At 52.5% G+C, this 19,664-nt stretch overlaps 1 protein-coding gene across 2 annotated transcripts; it reads left to right on the top strand.

The window, feature by feature from the left end:
* Positions 1 to 37: 37 nt before the first annotated feature.
* On the top strand, positions 38 to 17,759 carry Znf316 (zinc finger protein 316). 2 transcript variants are annotated; one of them, XM_063234126.1, is made up of 7 exons: positions 101 to 240; positions 3,431 to 3,603; positions 3,957 to 4,378; positions 4,902 to 5,008; positions 5,746 to 5,872; positions 6,277 to 6,390; positions 12,088 to 17,759. In XM_063234126.1, exons 3-7 carry the CDS (start codon positions 3,985 to 3,987, stop codon positions 14,403 to 14,405), a joined length of 3,060 nt encoding a protein of 1,019 aa, XP_063090196.1. In that variant the 5' UTR covers positions 101 to 240; positions 3,431 to 3,603; positions 3,957 to 3,984; the 3' UTR covers positions 14,406 to 17,759. The 2 variants fall into 2 exon arrangements, with proteins under 2 accessions (XP_063090195.1, XP_063090196.1); XM_063234125.1 differs by lacking the exon at positions 3,431 to 3,603 and having other exon boundaries at positions 38 to 240.
* Positions 17,760 to 19,664: the final 1,905 nt, after the last annotated feature.

Genomic DNA, 19,664 nt, shown 5'->3' with positions numbered 1-19,664 from the left:
CGCGCTCGCCCTCCGGGCGACCCCGTGTGACCGGAAGCTCCCCCCTGTGAGCATGAATGGGCGGAGACAGAGGGCGGTACTTCCGGTGCCATGCGACGCCGCTGTCGCTGCCGCTGCCACCGCCTCCGCCGCCGACGCCGCCTCACAGCTCGCGGCAGTCACTTTGTGTCGCGCGGCGCAAGCGGCCCGCAGGCCCCGACCTCGCGTCCAGCCCACGGCTCGATCCGCTTGGCGCGTGTGGTGAGTGGGTCGCGCGAGGGGGCGACGGCGGCCCGGGCCGGGATGGACGCCTGGCGCGCGAGGCCTCGGGCGGCTAGGGTTGAAAGTGGGCTGGTCGTGGCGCTTGCGAGCCCTGGCCAGGTGCAGAACCGGCCATCGCGGCTACGCCCACGGCCGGCGAGGCCGCGGATTCCCTGCCTCTTGTCGGGAGGCAGCCAGCGACCCTCAGGCCCCGGGCCAGGCAGACGGCAATGAGGGGGCGGGCTGGGGAGGACACGCGCGACACCTGGGGAGGTCCCTGGCGCTGCCGCCGCCGCCACTACCTCAACTACCACCACCGCCACCGCCTTCTCTGGCAGCTGGGGCTAAACCGCCCCCGCCCCCGGGGACACACCCATCCAGGAGAGGCTGTCCTACCGCAGTGGCCGCTGCAGAAGATGGGGGTCCGAAGAGCCCCTTGAGAGGAGGGAGAGGAGAGACTGCTTGTCCTGGCGCCCCTGCAGCCTGCTTTGTGACCTTGGGGCGGGGAAGTTTGAGTCTTCCCTACTCTCTGCAAGTGGAAGCTCTAACTTGACTGCAATGCTAAGTTGTCTGCTCTCAGTAGGTGATTAGGGAAACTCAGTCTGAGGTTCGATGGAGTATGGAGTGGTCACACAGGCAGGAGAAGGGCTAGCCTTTGGTAGGGAGGTGATGGAGAAGGGGAGGTGCAGACGCATCAGACCTCTAGAGCTTCCTGTGTGGGGTGAAGTTGGCACGTGGTTCTGTTTAACAAGTATTGGCAAGCTATCCTGGATCTCCGATGGCCCCCATGGATTCACTTGCAACACGAGCAAGCTCAGGTAGAATGAGGGCTACTGAGACCCACAGACAGACAGAATTGTGGTGATCAGGAAAGGAGATCCTTTTGGTTGACAAGACTGAAGGGGCTCTGAAGTCCATGGAGCCACCCAAAGGGAAAGGTGACTAGATACACGTGTACACACATATCTGCTGCATATCTACTTGGGTTTCCCTGGATTTGAAACCTTTGTATAGTGTCTAATTCATGGTGATCCTCCTGTCTCAGCTTCCTGAGTACTGAGATTCCTAACAGTTTTCCAGCTTTGCCATTTCTTTCTGTCCTAGATGATTACCTTTTTGTGAATGACACTTGATCATCTCCAATTCTAAATATCTGCTCTACCATGTCCTAGGGTGCAGGGCCCCAATGGAAATGAAGGTCTGCGTGATCCAGGGATTGATGAGGCTGCTTACCTGATTCCCTGTGGGTTCTGATTTGGAATTGGAGGTCAAGGGAAAATAAGCAGTTTCCAGGGGGCTGACAAGACTGGAGTGGGAGGGGATGTATGGGGCTAAGAGCGGCAGGCAGGTTCCAGGACCTGGGTTATAGGTACATAAACTGACCGACCCTGAAGCCCATTTTTGCAAGCATTTGTTCTGAACCTGTAGTCGAACATGTATGTGTTTGTGTTTAGTCCTAGGCCTGTCTGCTCTGAGCCTTTGACCTCTGCAGGGCCTGGGCCTTCTTCTTCTGTGGTCACCAGTGGTTGACTTCTTGGGAGAAGAAGTGTCCTCTTTAAAGGCAAAGGCTTCACTGGGTAGGTGGGTTCCAGTTCCGAAGACCCCCTTTGCTGAGTTTATGTCTGTCACATTAACTGTAGGCTTTAGGATTCCTTAAGGACTGGAGTACTGTACTTCTGTGTGTTTGGAATGGCAAGATTCAGAGGGGAGTAAAGGGAGCTCCTATACTCCCTCAATTGTAGGTGTTGCCAGGAAAGAGAACCAGAAACTGTGTGTAACAGGGATCCAGGGTGGCTGCCTCTGGAAGGCCATTGAAGGGGAAAGAATTCCAGGGAGGGAGAATGGCACATGCAAAAGTCCTAAGGTGGTGAGTATGGGCCCCTTATTCTAGAGCTTCTTTTTTTTTTCTGTCAGCCTAGCCTTGGGGTCATGGGACAGTGGCTCCTCCAAGTGGTGGGCCAGGCAGGAGATTCTGTGGTGTCTGGGCTCAGCTTAAATTTGTAGCCTGAGGACTAAGTGAGGAAAGATTTCTGGGTCTGAGTTGGGAGGCAGGTGAGAAATCCTGCTGAATGTTCTCTGTGCCCTCAGTGTTGGGCATGATTGCATCCGTGGGCAACACGAGGCTCATGCATTTCTATACTTCAGACATGGTAGAAACAAGGAGGTAGACTTCTGAGAGAGGCCAGAAGCTTGGTGGCTCTCCTGGGCTGAGTTCTATGGATTGGATCTTTAATTTGGTGATTTGCATGTAACATGAGGGAGTTGTTGAGTGGACACAGGATGGTCAGGACCAAGATGGCTTCTAAGAGGCAGGTGTCTCTTCCAGGATTTGGGAGTTGCCTAGTTATCAGTGTAGGTTTTAATGCAGCTGATCGGGAAATTTTGGGAACAGATTATGTGCTGCTGAGGTACACACTGATGGTGGGAGTAAGAGCCAGTCACCGGACAGTGCTCCCAAGTGTGTCCATAGAAATATAGGTTCTAGTCTCTGACTGTTCTCATGGTCCTGAACATCTCCATACTGAGGGCTTTTCTGAGGCACACACTGTCCTCTGGTAGAGTTGGATAAGCTGTGGTGAGCCCTGTGTCTGGTGTTACCCTGTGGTCTGATAGTCCAGGATGCCTCAGGACTTGTTGCCCCATGCCTATGTTTGGCAGTGGACTGCAGTAGCTTTGGAAGTGGCCCCATTTAGGCCAGAGACACTGATAGAGCCAGGTGCTAGGTGATGAACCCAGTCTTGAGCTCATACACAAAAAGGAGCTACAGAAACTCCATAAACACAGCAGCTCTCTCTAGTCTTGGGAATCCATCAGAGGCTGATGAAGGCTGTGTGACTGACAAGGAGGAGCTGCCTCAGGGCTCCCTGCTCTACTCTCCACCCCATAGCGCTGGGCTCTCGACTCTGTGTTCTCCTGTCTGGATCTGCCATGAGCCTGAGGGCTGGCCATGTGTTCTATCAGTGGGAGACTAGCATCCTGGAGCCTCTGGGTATTGGCATTGTAGCTTTTAAGATTCTCTGATCCCCAGACTTCATGAAATGCCAGAGGGTACTTTATATTTGTGCTGGCCTAACCATGAGCCCATGTCTATGACCCACTGAGCTTTTTCCAGATGCCCAGGACAGAGCCGAGTGGGAAGGGCAGACTTAAGGGTGATATGTGCTCATGGCTCCTCTCCCATGACTTTCAGGAAGGAGCCCAGCCTGCTGATTTCCTAGTGCTGGTCTCACCTATTTTTCTCTGAGGAGTCCAGCAAAGCCACCTGTCCTTTCATCCTGCCCATCAAAGGCCCACAGTGTGTTTCTGCTGGGGCCTCACGTCTGACAGTTCCTGCTCGCCTGGCCCATGTATATGGAGGACTGGGTAAGCTCTGCATTCTGTGTGCTCATAGGTTACACTCACCCCTTTCAGTAAAGTATGGACTATTCTGGAGTGTGCTGCCTACCCTCCGTAAGACCCTCCATGTGTCTTATGGTCCTTCTGGGTAAAGCCTGGTGATCACTGCTTAACTCATCCTAGGAAGAAGCAATGGCTCCTACTAGGTGTGTGGTTGCTGGTGAGAAAGAGTGAGGGCTGTCTCCCAGAGGCTCATGAGGAGAGGGTCTTCAGGCTGCCTCTAGGGGACTGAATGTGCCTGTTGCACACGAAGATGGCAGACAGAGCCCTGATCCTTCGCTGCCCCAGTGACTTCACTGCATCTCCCATCTGTGTTTCAGGCTGAGCAGAAGCTCACTCACAGGGACAATGGCAGCCCTTCATACCGTACCGGATTCACCAGCCACCCAGCTCGAGAGGGTGACAGACGGGTCTGAATGTGATCCTGACCAGGAGGAGGAGGAGGAGAAGGGGAAAGACATGGAGGAGGTGGAAGAGGAGGAGGAGGAAGAGGAGATAGCCATAGAAGAGGAGGCAAAGGAAGTGGCGGATGTTGTGGAGGAGGCCGAGGTGCAGGAGGTGGCAGAGGTGGAGGTGGAGGCAGAGTTTGAGGAGGATGATGATGATGATGACAATGATGACGACAACCACGACGATGATGACAATGTAGAGGAAGTGCTGGCAGAGGAGCAGAGTTCAGGGTTGGGGACCCAGGAGCAACTTAGCCATGGTGGTGACGCCAAGTTCCCAGTTCGGGGAAAGGGTAAGAAAAAGGAGCTAACCCCTGGGGAAGAAAATGAAAGGTCAAGCCAGGAAGTTGGCTAGACCAGGGAAAGCTCTGGAGCCAGCACTAGAGTGGCAGGAGCCTTTCCTTTATTTTTAAATTAAAATTTTTTTTTGTCTTGTTGAGACAGGGTCTTACTATGCAGTTCAAGTTGGCCTTGAGCTCACTTTGTAGCCCAGGCTGGTCTCGAACTCACAGCGATCCTCCTGCCTCAGCCTCCTGAGTGTTGGGATTGCAGGCATGTGCCACCACGCCTGGCTTTTTTTTTTTTTTGAGGTACTTCTATGGCCCTTTAATTTTTATTTTTGAGAAAAGATGTTGCTGAATTGCCCAAGCTGTTTGGACTTCTTGCCTCAACCTCCCACTGTGCTGGGATTATAGGTTTGTGTTACTACACCTGGCTATAGGCCCAGTTTTTGAAAAGAGCAGCTGGGAGCTCCAGCCCTGCCTGTCAGCTGGGCGATAGATGGCTGGGATGACCCTAAGAGATCTTTCCCCTTAGCCCCACAGACATGCTGCATTCCAGCAGCTGCTCAGGATGAGGATCTGGAGGAAGAAGAAGAGGAGGATGAGGATGATGATGAGGATTTCCTGACAGCTGGGTCTCAGGTGAGCTACCATCTCTCATTTGGAGCTCAGGTAACCTAGGTAGGGTTTCCCTGGGGCACCTTCAACTGCAGTCCTGGAGGACTTTGGGGCCAGTTGGCACTGCGATCCTCAAGCAAAGGCCCAGGCTCTGAACTAGGACAGGGTACAGGTCCCAGGCCAGTGAGTATGGGTTTTTTCCCCAGGCCATTGAGTTGTTCTCATTGGTTTTGGCTACCACTCACTTACCTGTACTGTGCACGATGACTTCAGAGCACTGGCTGTCCCATAAGATCATTATGCTCCCCTGGAATGGCTGTGCTTCCCAGTCAGATGGGGAACCAGTGCCCACACTCAGTTGGTGCCATCTGTCCAGCCCGGAGCAGCCCCTCTGGCTGCTGAGGTGGACACAGCATTTGCTTGGCCCAGACGGTATGAAGTAGAGGGGCCATTGGGCTTGGGCTTCATTGTCTCCTGCCTGCTGTATGAATGAATCTTGCCTCTGCCCCGTAAAAGCTGTGTGGTTCACTATCCCTGAGCTTGAGTTCCTGGTCTCTGGATGAAACCCAGGTCTTGCCTTCAGGGATGGGTAAAAGCATGAAAGCCCTCTATAGATGTTGATAATGGGGTGCTGGGCTGTGTCCCATTGTTACCCACATTGTAGGGCCTCAGTGTGGTTTCTTGATTGTATTGCATGGCTATGTATGTACTCAGCCTCTCAGGGTAGTTAAGGGCAGTGTCTGGGGCCCTGTGCTTTCTAGGGGTTGATGACCTTTGAAGATGTGGCAGTGTACTTCTCCCTGGAAGAGTGGGAGAGGCTGGATGCAGATCAGCGGGGCCTCTACCAGGAAGTGATGCAGGAGAACTATGGGATCCTGGTGTCCTTGGGTAAGGAAGGGCCTTCTGTCCCAGAGAGGTAGCCTGCGGGGCTTAGCTGTCTGAGGGTAGGCTTTTGGAGCCTCAGGATCAGGCACCCACCCCCAGGGAAGCCCTGAGACCACTCTGGCCTCAGCAGGGCTAGAGAGTGTCTGAACCAGGTGGATTTGTGTAGTGGAGCTGCTGACTCCTCTCTGAGCTCTGCTGCCCTGCAGGGCAGGCTGAGGCAGGTGTGGCAGCAGCAGGGAGGGCTGTGGGAGGAAAGCAAGGTGGTGAGGGCTGTGCCTGAGGGAAGGGATGTAGAAACTCCTAGAGCTGAGTGAGGTGGGGAGGATGGGAAGGAGGAAAGGATCTGAATATGCCAGGGACCCACAGGGTCCTCTGTGACAGCCACTATCTGTTCCTCTCCTGGGCAGGATACCCAGTCCCTAAGCCAGATTTGATCTTCCGCCTGGAACATGGGGAAGAGCCTTGGGTCCCAGATAGCCCCCATCCTGAGGAGGGGGACATTGTCACTGGTGTCTACACAGGTGAGTGCCAGATCTGTGTGCTAGTTTCTGCCTCTGCCTCTTGGGTCTTCTTGGTCCAATTCTAAAGAGGCCCAATGTCTGGGCCTTAAATGACTAAATGATTCCCTATCCCCACTTTGGAGCTGGTGATTTCTTTTTGTAAATGAAGATAGTTGTCAAGTTGTTGGCTCAGAACTGAGACCAGGTACAAGGAGCCTAGCAGACTATTGATGAGGCCTTACTGATTCTGGAACTTCATCCATTCCTCTAGCTTTTCCACCCACTTGGCCATTTCTGCAAAATAGTCTCCTTTGGTTGCTTGTTCTTTCCAGAAGGCCATGGGCAGGCCTCTGACCTGTGTGGGCAGTTGGGGCTTTTTGGAGAGGGGATTTCGGAGTGTACATAAAGCATTTAACATGGCAAATTTCTCTGCAGTTCTAGAACTAGTTCTAGCTCTCTTCTTTCACTTTTCTGTGACCTGCTTTCATTTGGAGAATGAATTTGAACTAGTGTGTGCCTGTAATTCCAGTGCTATAGGATGCTGAGGCAAGAGGATCACAAGTTCAAACTCACCCTGGGCTACACAGTGACTTTGCTTAGTGAGACTCTGTCTCAAAATAAAAAACAAAAAGGGCCAGTGGTGTAGCTCAGCATGAAGACCATGGGTTCAATCACCAGTACTGCTAAAAAAAAAAGTTGTTGAAGTAATTTGAACTAAACCCGTGGTTTCCAACCTGACCATGTTGGACTCATACTGAGTTGAGATCCTCATTGGAGTCTATAGGTCATGCGTAGGTTTCAGATTGTAGAGGAAACTCTTGGCCTGCAAAAGTATCTGAGAGAGGGGCTTTTAAAAGAAAATTATAGCTAGGTATAGTGGTTCAGGCCTGCGGTACCAGCACCTGAGAGGCTGAGGCAGGAGTGCTGGGAGTTTGAGGCCAGCCTGTGCAGCAGATGAGATCCTGCCTCAAAAACCCAAAATGAAATGAAAAACATTTTCCAGTAGCATACCTGCACATGTACTTGTATTTTCACCTGTACTGTAGACCGTAAGTGGTGATTCTCTGAGGACATTAATGGGAAGTGTCTACTATTTATGGATACATTCAGAAAAGCCACCCATAGGGGAAGGGGACACAGGCCAGTGCTGGCCAGTCCCTTAGTGTGTGGTCTAGATGTGCCCCTTTTCTCTGTGCCTCTTAGAGGATCCTTGGGGTAGAGCATTGTGCGACCTCAAGCTGGGTGGTCCGGGTCTCCTCTTAGTACAGGTGACATGCACTATGGTACTGTGTCACTTGTGTTTGGGGGGCTCCCTTAGAGAGCTGGCACTGTTTTCTCCTGTGGCCAGTCATGGTGTTGTGACTGGTGGGCCTGGGTGGCCCCTGGACCAGTCCCATCTACAGACCCATCAGTAGGACAGGACTCAGGCAGATTTTGGAGAGATGCCTGCTCCTGGTTGAGCCCTATTTTCTGCACTGGAGCAGAGCACAGTGCTGGAGAAACTGTCTCTGGACCCTGTGGGGTGGCCCTGTTTCTGTGCAGGGCTGCCTTTGCTCACTGAGACCCCTTGGCACTGCTTTCCCTGCTGCCCCCTGGCCACTGAATCCACCTGCCTACGGCTGTTTTCTTTCCACTGGGGATTTCTGTGTTCTCTTTTTCCTAAATGACTTTTAAGTGCCACCTGTTCTCTCTGTCCTTGTTTCCAAACTATTTAGCCCTGACCCGGTCTCTTCTTAATCTCTAATGTCCACCAAGTGTGTGCTGCCTGTCCCCCATGCAGATTCTTACAGAGTGCCCCAGAGGTCCTAGTTATTCTGCCTCCTCCCCTACTCATGGCCCAGGCTGGCAGGAATGTGGCTACCAGTGCCACTAAGCTGCCGGCTGCCTTACCTGTCAGAGGCAAGTACAAGGGTAGTTTATTCTCAAGTACCTGGAATGGTAGCTGAACTCTCCACAAAGCCATGAGTCCCACTGCCCTTACAGGGTCCTCTGTACCCTCTCAGACTCTGCTCTACAGATACCCTTTGTCTACAAATCCTTTCTGGCCTCTGGGCCTTTGTTTGCACTGTGTCTTCTACTGGGACCTTAAGCACTCTTCACGTGGCTGACTCAGTTATTAGGTTCTCCTTTTGTTGCATGCTCTTTGACCTCTTTGGCTTTAGCCCCCATTTTCTGGGACGTTCCTGGTGTTCTAGACTTGGTGGCTGCTTCTGTAGTCTGCAGATACTGTGCTAGAACTGACTCAGCCCTGCAGGGGGAGCTCCAGAGGGCTGGCCAGTGACCCCTGCCCCCAGCTGCTGTTCCTGCCCTGCTTAAAGAGGAAGAACAGCGCCCAGGACTAATCCAGATTAAAAATTACATGGGAGGACTGGGGTTTAGCTCAGTGGTGTAAGTACCTGCCTGGAAAGCGCAAGGTCGAGAGTTCGATCCCCGTACCAAAAAAAAAAATCACATGGGAAAGAATAAAGATGGGATTTAAAAGGCAGTAAGCAAGCGGTGGAGACTCATTGCGGTGAGAGAATCTTTTATCAGCAAGCCAGTGCAGCTGATGTCCTCCATTCTCCAGCAGGCCCAGGCAGCACTAGCCTACTGAGGGTACTGCCCACACAACACAGAGCCATGAGTACCTGGGAGACCACAGAAGGCCAAGGCCACCTGCTGGGGCATGGCTGCCACTGAATCTCCCTGTTTTAGTCTTAGCCAAAGGACCAGGGCTTAGGTCCTGTTTTGCCCTAGATCCTAAGACTTGGTGCAGGTACAAGGCACAAAGGTGACATACCCAGTGGTGGGCACCTCCTACCTTGATGCCTGTCCTCCCCTGAGCCAGTTTTGAGTTTCTGTGCCTGGATAGCAGCAGTTTGGCTGATGAAGAGTCATGAGGGCCAGGGCAAGTGCTGACCTTACTCAGGAACTCAACACAGGTTATCAGGGAGGGAAGCCCACAGCTGTGACTCACCTCGAGGCCCAGGCCACCTTGGGCTTGCAGGGCAGGTTCTGGAGTCCCCAGAAAGGCATAGGTGGCTCAGTGTAGGTGTCAGAGATGATAGTGGTCAAGACCTCTTGCTGAGGTATTTGGGGGTAATTCAGCAGCCCATATAGGAGGTGTCTGGGGCTCTGCTGTGAGGGCTACCAGCTAACAGAGCATGAGGCTGCTGACTTCCTGTGCAGATAAACCAGGACCTGGATAGAAGCAAGGGAAGCTGTTGTGCTTATGGCCTTCTGGGCAATATGGAGGATCACCTTACTGTCTTTAGGAACCTCTAAGCCACAGGGCTTCTTTTAGGCAGCTCTGACCCTGCACCAAGTGCTGGTGACAGGGCAGGACCATGATGGCTAGTCCTCATCCCCTTTTTGTCTAAGGGTATGAGGCTGGTTAGGGGCCTGTCTAGGATTTGGAACTGGGGACCAGTCTCCTGGAGAAAAGGCTGTGACCACAAGAACCTGGCAGTAGGAAAACGGCACAGCCTGTTATAATACTTGAGGGACAGCACAGTGAACAAAAGGAGAACAAAGGATAAACAGCAGGCGGAAGCCTTGGGGAATTGATAGTGATACACAGTACCTGGTTCCCATAGTGATAAGAATACTTCAGTAGCACCATTGTAGGCACTTTCTGCCCATTTATTTATTCCTTGCAGCAGGTGCACAAAGTGAGATTTCAGTTGCAACTATAAACCATTTTACAGATGGTGAAGCTAAATGACACTAAATGACTTATCCAAGGTCCCATAGCCAGTTAATGGTAGAAATGGTGTTCAGGCTCAGCAAAGCCTGTGCCCTTGAACTGCCCTGGAGAGACAGCCAAGAGATTGGTGGTAAAGGGACCCCTGGCCCTTATGGAAATGAGCTGAGTAGGAGAATCACTGGTATGGAGCACAGAGATCTAGTGGACAATACTAAGATCTCTGAGAGCCTAGTATTGAGCTGGGAAAGGGAGACCATCTCCTTCAGAGACCAACACTGCCAAACAGTGTTTAGGAAACAGCTGTGGCCAGATGTCAGTACTTATGGTGGGAGAACTCACTGTAGCAACCTGAAGTGTTTAGTTCATTCCCGTGGCACCAGCCTGTCAAGGTGGCCTTTGCTTGGACTTTCCCTCCACCAGTTCCTGCTCACTTGTCCCTTCATCATGTGCAGAAGCCTGTTTCCCTGGGGTCTCAGTGTCCTCAAGGCTGAGCCTGGGAAGGTTCTCCCCAGAGCCCCTGATTTGCCTTTGCATTTTGTCCATAACTCCCGTAGTCCCTCTAGATTTTCCCAGAGGCCTTGCTGATCACTGCCCAAGGTCAGGTCCTCGGAGTACGTGTTACGTGCAAGGAGGTAAAATCCCAGGCCCATCCCCAGGGTATGCTCCCTCTCTGTTCTGGATGAAGTGGTTGTGTTTGACACTCGGGCCACTGTTCAGCTGTTGAGACACTCAGCACCTCTCATGATGTGAGCATCTTGTCTGCTCCAGCAGGGCTTTGATGAGTAGAGCTAATAATGCTTTACCTGGATCCAAAAAAGACCTTTGGTTTTGAGGTCCAGGAGTCTTCCTGGGAGCCCTCTCCCTGGAGTGGCTGTTACACTGGATGTCCCACTCCAGGATCCAGACCTGCAGACCTTGGGGCACTTAGCAGCAGAAAACAAGAGAACAGAAGCTGGCCTTGGGATAAGCTGGCCGCCAAGTCTCCCCTGGATCCCCTCCCAATGGCCCAATACTTCAGAGGCTTTTATCTTAGCTCTGATGTCCCCAGGACTCAAGTACCCTTCCTTTCCTCCCTAGATGTCAGCAGTGGCCTTGCTGCATATTTAGGTACAGCCTTGCACTTGTCCTTGTTTTTGGACAGGTGGCCATGCCACCTCCAGGACTGGGAGTGAGGCTTTCAGGTATCTCTGCAGATCCGCTCTGCAGAGCCTTCTGGGGCATGATGAGGACAGCCTCCGAAAGAGACCTGGCTTCCCTCTGCTCTCAGACTCAGGGGGAGAGTTACAGTGGAGGTGCCTGTGGGAGACCTCTACTGGGCCTGGTGTTCAGCTTTTTGAGGCAACAGATTCACCAAGTGGTCACTGATCCTTGACTAGGTCCTCAGGGGCACAGACTGACTCTGTCAGAAACCTGCTAGTAAATTCTCATGTCTGTGAGTTTCCCCTGCCGGGAATTCTGGGCTCTAAAGGGTAAAAGAACCAGATGTACCAAATGGTGCACATGCCATTGGAGCCTGGTAGGTAGAGAACAGGAGGCAGGGGAATCACGCCTTCCATGCCAGCCTTTTCTATATCTGCCTGGTGAGGAAGCAGGAGCCTGTGGCTGCAGGCCAAGACCCAAGATAAGGAGAGATGTTGGGCAAAGCTTAGCCCTCTGACTAGGCTGCCTCCACCAGTTGCCAGGCAGGAGATGTGTCTTCTTGTTCTGGGCATAGAACCCAAGTTACAGCTTAGCCTTTCGACTTACAGGAGCCTACAAGTGTGTTTACCCACTCTGCAGTCTCACAGGGCAGCAAGCCCTGAAGGGGCTTAGGGTGAGCTTAGGCTTCCTAAGGCCCCAATTCAAGCATGCCCTTAAAGCCCTAGGGGAAGGCCAGGGCCTTCCTCCCTAGGGCATTCATAGCTGGTGTGGGGCATGAACAGCTGCTTACCTCAGTGAGTAGAGATGTTTGGCTACATCTGCAGGAAGGGCAGTTCTCTAGGAAGTGCCTGCTAAGGGTTCTCACCCACTCACCTCTGTCTTCTGGCCTTTAGGAGCCTGGTACTGGACCGATGACATGGAGGACCATGAGGAGGAAGATGATGAGGACTTCCTGGCAGAGATTGCAGAGGAGGAAAATGAACCCCCAGGGTTGTGGTCTGCAGCCTATGGTGTGGGAGATGTGCCAGGGACATGGGGCCCTGATGACTCGGATTCTGCACAGACTCCAGAGGGCTGGGGATCTGACTCTGGCAATCTCGAGGTCCTGACGGAAGAGTCCGAGGAAAAGCCCTTCCTGCCTGGCCAAGAGCCAGGAATAAACTTGGTGACACCCTGGGCCTACCCCACAGTGGTGGCTGCACCAACTGGGCGGCCGGAGACCACATGTGATGTGTGTGGCAAAGTGTTCCCACACCGTTCTCGATTGGCCAAGCACCAGCGCTACCACGCAGCCGTTAAGCCCTTCGGCTGTGAAGAGTGCGGCAAGGGTTTTGTGTACCGCTCGCACCTGGCCATCCACCAGCGCACGCACACAGGCGAGAAGCCTTTCCCTTGCCCAGACTGTGGTAAGCGCTTCGTTTACAAGTCGCACCTGGTCACGCACCGGCGCATTCATACAGGTGAGCGACCCTACCGTTGCGCCTTCTGTGGTGCAGGCTTTGGGCGCCGCTCCTACTTGGTCACGCACCAGCGCACGCACACAGGTGAGCGGCCTTACCCTTGCGCACACTGTGGCCGCAGCTTCAGCCAGAGCTCAGCCCTCGCGCGGCACCAGGCAGTGCACACTGCCGACCGGCCACACTGCTGCCCTGACTGTGGCCAGGCCTTCCGCCTACGCGCTGACTTCCAGCGCCACCGGCGTGGTGGTGGCTGCACAGAGCCCGGTGGCAGTGACAGCGTGCGTCGGGAGCCCTGTGAAGCACCTGCAGCGGGGCCAGCAGGGCCGGAGGAATGTGAGACTGCACCTGAGGGACCCCAAGAGCCAGAGGCCAATGAGACAGACAAGGACCCCGAGAACGAAATGAGGGAGGAGGTGGCAGCTGCAGAGGTGCCTGCCCCTGAGAACAAGAAAGACTCTGAGTCGAGCAGACGGTTCCTGGAGATGGGCAATGGCTTGGGCGAGGGCGAAGGCCCCTCTTCACACCCTCTTGGCCTCCACTTTCCTGTGCACCCCAAGTCCTGGCTGCACCCAGATGGCTTCCAGATCCTAGGCCTTCCAGATTTCGGGGAGCGTCTGTCTGCCGATGGCCGGGCCCTGCCGGGACCGCTGGGAAGCCCGCTTGTGCTGGCAGAGGCTGCGGGACTGGGTCGAGACCCATTCAGCGGAGGTGGGGCCGGGGCCGGCTTGGGCCTGCGCATGTTTGCACCCACCGTCGGGGGGCTTCTGGCTGAGCCGGCTCCCGCTGCGATGGCTGAAGAGGAGACCCCGTGGATCTGCTCGGACTGCGGCAAGACCTTCGGGCGCCGCGCGGCGCTAGCCAAGCATCAGCGCTACCATGCAGGCGAGCGGCCACACCGCTGCGCCGACTGTGGCAAAAGCTTTGTATACGGCTCGCACCTGGCGCGCCACCGACGTACGCACACGGGCGAGCGCCCCTTCCCCTGCCCTGAGTGCGGCGCACGCTTTGCTCGTGGCTCTCATCTGGCGGCGCACGTGCGCGGCCACACTGGCGAGAAGCCATTCGTGTGCGGTGTGTGTGGCGCGGGCTTTAGCCGCCGTGCGCATCTGACAGCGCATGGGCGTGCGCACACTGGGGAGCGGCCCTATGAGTGCGCTGAATGTGGCCGCCGCTTTGGGCAGAGTGCAGCGCTGACGCGGCACCAGTGGGCGCACGCCGAGGAGAAGCCGCACCGCTGCCCCGACTGCGGCAAGGGCTTCGGCCACAGCTCGGACTTCAAAAGGCATCGGCGCACACACACGGGCGAGAAGCCCTTCCGCTGCGCTGACTGCGGCCGTGGCTTTGCACAGCGGTCCAACCTGGCCAAGCATCGGCGTGGCCACACAGGCGAACGGCCCTTCCCATGCCCCCAGTGTGGCAAGCGTTTCTCGCAGCGCTCTGTGCTTGTGACGCACCAGCGCACGCACACGGGCGAGCGGCCCTACGCGTGTGTGCATTGTGGTCGCCGCTTCTCGCAGAGTTCGCACCTCCTCACGCACATGAAGACCCACCGAGGCACTGCTGGCACGCCTGGGCAGACCGGGGCAACGACGACCCCCGTGCCGAAAGTTGAGGCACCCACCAGCGGGCAGCCGAGTGCCGGCTCTGCGCCTGGGGAACTTGGGAGCACGCTGCTGGAGTTTGCGGGCGGGACGAGCTTCGGCTCTGAGGCGGCGTTTGCGGGGCCCTCGGCCGCCTATGAGGAGAGCTAGGCCGTCGGCTCCATGCTATACTCCTCTGGCCTCCAGTCATTGAGGTTCCCTGTCCTGGGCACAGTGCCTTCCCTGGTGCAGTGTCTCCTGCTCCTTTTAGGACGTCGGGGTCCCCTCCTGCTGGCCCCTAACTCGAGAAGTGGTGTGGGGAGCATTTGGGAGCTGAACATCACAGAGGTTGGCCAGGGCAAGGCTACCGCCCAGACCCACCTAGACTGCAACATCCTCGGGTCCAAGTTGGAAGCAGAGCGGTTGGGATGGCGGGTGTGGTTTATTTATTTTATTTGGATTTCAGTTTGGCCCTGATAACAAGTGACTTTGGAGTTTGCAGTCGGGTTTGACAGCAAGGATAGGGTGAGGTGGCCGAGGGTCCAGCAGCCCGCTGCTCGGGTGGGTGATTCAGTGCTGATTTTGTGTCACCTGTGGATCTGGCTGATGAGTTCTTTCCATTCACTCATCAGTGAGAGATTCGGGGATCTGCGGGACGTCGGAGTGTCTGGGGAATTTTAAGAACAGCTCTTTGCAATGAGGAGGTGTATAGGTTTCCAAAAGGTGGGGCTCCTCCCCATCTAAGGAGATAGAGATGGGTATGGGAAGGCTTTATTCTGTCTACTGGACATTTATTTCCATCTCTCTGTAAGGCTTGAAGAATATGGGAGGAGGGGGGAGGAGGAAAAAATGCTGGAAACCAAAAGTGTGGCTTGGATGGGTGAGATGCACATATTAGCAGGGTCCACAAGGAGTCTGAAGCCTTCTCCAGCCTCACACTCACTGCTCCCATCCATCAGCACAGAGATGGGCCAGGTCTAGCTGGCAGGTGCAGTTTTTAGTCCTTTACCCTCCCATCTCATCTCTGGCAGTTAGAGGTGGCACATTCAGTAATCCTGAGTGCCCTATGCACACGAACAGATCTGGTCTCCTGGACTGCTGCTTCTCTGGGAACAGGGGGTCACATGGAGTCCTGTCCTCTTGAGGCCACTGCTCAGATAGCGTAAAACACTGAGACTGGGCCACAGGTCTTTCCCCATGTCCCACGAGAGCCAGAGAACCTCCATAGGTCCCTTTAGCTCTACTTCTGCCATTCTACACCAGAAGCAAGTAGTGTACGTGTCTAGATTCTTGTTCACATGGGTCAGTGATGACGCTGAGGACCTGGAAGCTCCCATGATGGCTGGAGGAATGGAGATCTGAGTTTGTAACACCCAGGATCCTTATGGGTGGACATCCCACCTCCAGTTAGGGCTTTTGAGAGCATTAGCCAGCAGCTGTGGCAGTGGTGGCAAACTTACAGCACGTGTGTCACAGCCAGCTGAATCATTGAAAACTAAAAGGTTCACCATCACTGAGTTGGGCATGGTTCATGTGAGGCCCCTTCCTTCTTGCTTTTGGGGCTGGGACTAGAGAACTGAGATTTTGAAGTACCTGCATTCCCTCTTAGACCTAGTTTTTCCATTTTAGTGTAGACATGGCCTTGAGGGCTGCGGGCCAGCAGCTAGGGCACTAGGGGCCGGGCAAGGTAGGAGATAGTGGGTGGGAGGTAGGACTAGCCAGGCATTGAGAACTAGCCTGGCCACATGAGGTTGCAGGTTGGGCTGGTGAGGAAGGCCGGGGGGGGGGACCTAGGAAGGCATCGGCACTGGGCCATGGCCTGTCTCAGGTGTCTCCCCTTCTTATGTTTTCTGGATCACAAACCTCCCAAAGGGCCAAAGGCTGAGGCAGCTGGGTAGCTTAGGGCATTTCAGGCACTATCGTACATGGCCCATCCGTGCAGCATTCATTCCTGGCCCTCTGGGGCCCCAGCTGCTTCTACCCTGTCCTGGATCAGTCAGCAGGAGGACCTAGCTTTAATAAAGAGTGGAAAAATAAGCTTTCTGACTGGACTCTGCTCTTTCCTTTCCTTGGTGACCAGCAATAAGGAGGCTCCTCAGGGTGCCAGGCCTGTCTTATTTGAGCAAACATGTTTCAGCTGTTTGGTTTGTTTCTTTGAGACAGTCTTGCTGTGTAGTTTAGGCTGGCCTGGAACTCATGGTGAGACTCCTGCCTCAGCCTCCTGAGTGCTGAGACTACAGACATCTGCTACCACACATAGCACGTTTTAGGTTTGTAAGAAACCTGCATGGGTCACAAGATGACGCTTGAGTCAGCCAGGATGAATTTGGCTGTGTGTTGCCTGTGCTTCCCAGGTCTTGCTGGGCTACCCTACCACTGCCACATCTGTGAAATACTTCGTCCTACATGACTGGGGTTATTTTGGCTACCCTTCTCATAGTCAAAGAGACACATACTCGAGCCTTTCCTCAAGTACCCAGCGTAGTGCAAATTTATCCAGGGCTCACCCAGTGTGTGCCAGTGCAGGGTGCATCCCCACAGCCCCAGGACACCTTCTTTAAATGAACTTGACTTTTTTTCACTGTATAGTATCCCTGCAGTCAGATCTGACTCCCATACTGCTAATATGGATTTGAAAAATACGAACTATGAAATGTTTTCTTTACAAATGTGATTTGGGGATACCACACCAGAGCAACCTAGTATTTCAATGAAAAAACAAAACCGCCTCAGAGTGGTGGGTGAATAGTAAGACCTAGTTAAAGACAGAAGGCCTTGGAAATGCTAAAAGTCCACATAGCAAATCTGAATCCCTGATATGGCTCAGGATGGTCCTACCAACCACTTTTAAGTGTGGGGGAACCCTCAATCCTATGACCATAAGAAAAAAATAGATAGCTACCTTGGTTATTTCTCTCTTGTTGCTGAGACAAAATACTGGACACCCAAAATTAAGGAAGGAAAGGCTGTTTGTGGAGGTTTCAGTCCTAATCAGTTGATTCCAAGGCAGGATGGCATGGTGAGGGGCAGCAAATCAAGGTGACAGGAGACAGAAAAGCAACAAGGACAAAAAGTTGGGGGTGGGAGAAGGAAGCTGCTTTTTCTCCCTTAAATTGTGAGCACGCTACCCACCCTTGGGTAGGTGTAGCACCCATACCATCCCCATACCCTCCTCTTGCACAGGCTCAGGATGTTCACAAAGTGAGGACCCTGGGCCCCTGCTGAGTCACTTAATGGCCAAAGTTTGCAAGTTGACCCAATGTATCAACCATAATGCCCTCCACTGCAGAGAGGAAGGAAACCCCAATGGCCTGTAAAATGGGACCTACGAAGGTGTCTCTTGGAGAGTCACAAGGCCTGAGTGTCTCCATCTCTGTTGTTTTTCTTTCCTGCCTGTATTCCTTCAACCTCTTCCTGATTCCTTTTCTCCTTTTTCTCTATTTCTTCAAACATTTCCATGTCTGTTTTCATTCTCTAATTGACTACATATGGAATAAAGAATTTCAAAATTTTGTGTTATATTTATTAAGGTTTTATGTTTCCTGTTTTTCTCAAATGTGTAAAATTTTCAACAGTACAGAAATGTGTCAGGTAACCATCTAGAGCCCCAGCACATCCAGCAGCTAGAGGCCCTGGGCACACGTCTGTGTATGTGGAAACAGTTAAAAATTAGGAATACTTTTCACATTGCTTTTCTTATTTAAATATGTATCGTGCTCATTCCTCTGAGCTGATTTTGATCCTTTTTTCCTGGTGTTTTCATTTCATTAATATATCAAAATTTATGTGACTGCGCCTTGCTTTGATATTTGGTTGTTCCCAACTGTCACTACTTTAGTGCTGCTGTGTAGAGTATATCTTTGTGCATATATCTTTGTGCAGTTACGTAGAATTGTAATATATCTGTCTATGTGAGGTTAAACCCTAGAGTGGTGTGCTAGGCCAAAGGGCGTGCAGATAGAAAGCCTTTTGCCGATGAGAAAGACCAGTCACAGGTAGGTCAGTGGCACATACCTGCAGTCCAGTCCTCAGGTGGCTGAGGCAAGAAGGACTAGAGTTTGACGTAGCAAGTTTGAGGTAGCACTGTCTCAGAAGGCGGGACAGCAAACCAGTGCACTGAAAGAATGCTAGTGGACTAACGTAGGGCATTGGTCATTTTAATCTTTATTCCTTTTAGAGAGGTGAACGACTTGCTTTTCTGTTTCTCTTTAAACATAAATTGGTTATTTATAAAACTCATGGTCTTTGCTTAGGTATTTTTAGAGCTGCCCGCATAAAATCTACCTGGTCTGAGTTCTCTTTGAGATGTTGCTCTGGCTGTTTCTGTGTTCCTGTCCTGTGATTCCCCTGTAGCCTCTCCCATGGCTCTGAAAGGGCCCTGAGTCAGACGATACATTTCCTTATGCTGGCTTCTGTGTTATTTCAGCAAAATCCCTCAGACTCCCAGAGGAGAGTGAGTACTGGCCTGGGGCTCCACTGTAGCCGGACTGGGAGACAGGGAAGAGTGGCTTCACCCTAAACCCACTGAAACAGTCTAACCTGCTAGATGTGATGACCTATGTGTGTGATTCTGGCACTCTGGGAAGCTGGGATTGCAAATTCAAGCCCAGCCTGTCTAAAAAAAAAAAAAAAAAAAAAAAAAGATTGAGACAGTAGCTCAGTACAAAGGCCTGAGATTCAGTCCCTAGTACAAAAAAACAAACCACACAAACAAAAACAAACCAAACCAAAAGTCATCTAATCCTCCGATTTAGCAACTTGGGAAACTTTTTAACTAGTGAATTAGTGAGACCAACATTTTACATAATTGTGCCTAGTGCACATTTATACACACAAACAGTGCTTTTATTGTGTCACTTATTTCAATTATTCTTCACTCCTAAGTCATGATGGGCAGAATAAAAGAGAGCTTGAATTTCTCTACCCTGCAGCTCTTCCAGCCTGCTTTCTGACTTCTTTTATCCAAGGAAAAACCAACCTTAGTCCACCCCATAGACTGAAAGAAGCCTGCTAACCATAAAAGAAGCTGCAAACCATAAAAGTGCACAGAAAAAAGTGACATGAAACAGCTAATTTGAAAATCAGAACGCTATAGAGGTTTAAAAATTAGTATCTTCCATGGCTTGTGGAGACATTGCTTGTTTAGAAAACCAGATCTTGGGGAGGAAGAATACAGAACAAGCAGCAGCCTTGGAAGTTAAATATAATGGCCTAAAAGAAAGATTAGAAGGTAGAATGTATCTCTTACGAGATAGAGAGGGGGAAAATGCAGAAATGATGACACAGAAGATCAAAACAAGAATCTTCACATTTGGCTCACAGGAATTCCAGGAGAACACAGAGAGCCATAGGTTGGGGAATTACCCGAAGTAGACGGAGCACTCCACAGTGTTCCTGATTAAAGAACACAGAATGAAAGGGCCTGCCGGG

This window comes from Cavia porcellus, unplaced genomic scaffold, assembly GCF_034190915.1.
Source record: "Cavia porcellus strain 051 isolate PalLab524CR breed Dunkin Hartley unplaced genomic scaffold, mCavPor4.1 scaffold_23, whole genome shotgun sequence".
Taxonomy (NCBI): domain Eukaryota; kingdom Metazoa; phylum Chordata; class Mammalia; order Rodentia; family Caviidae; genus Cavia; species Cavia porcellus.
This window is presented reverse-complemented; position numbering and strand designations above follow the sequence as displayed.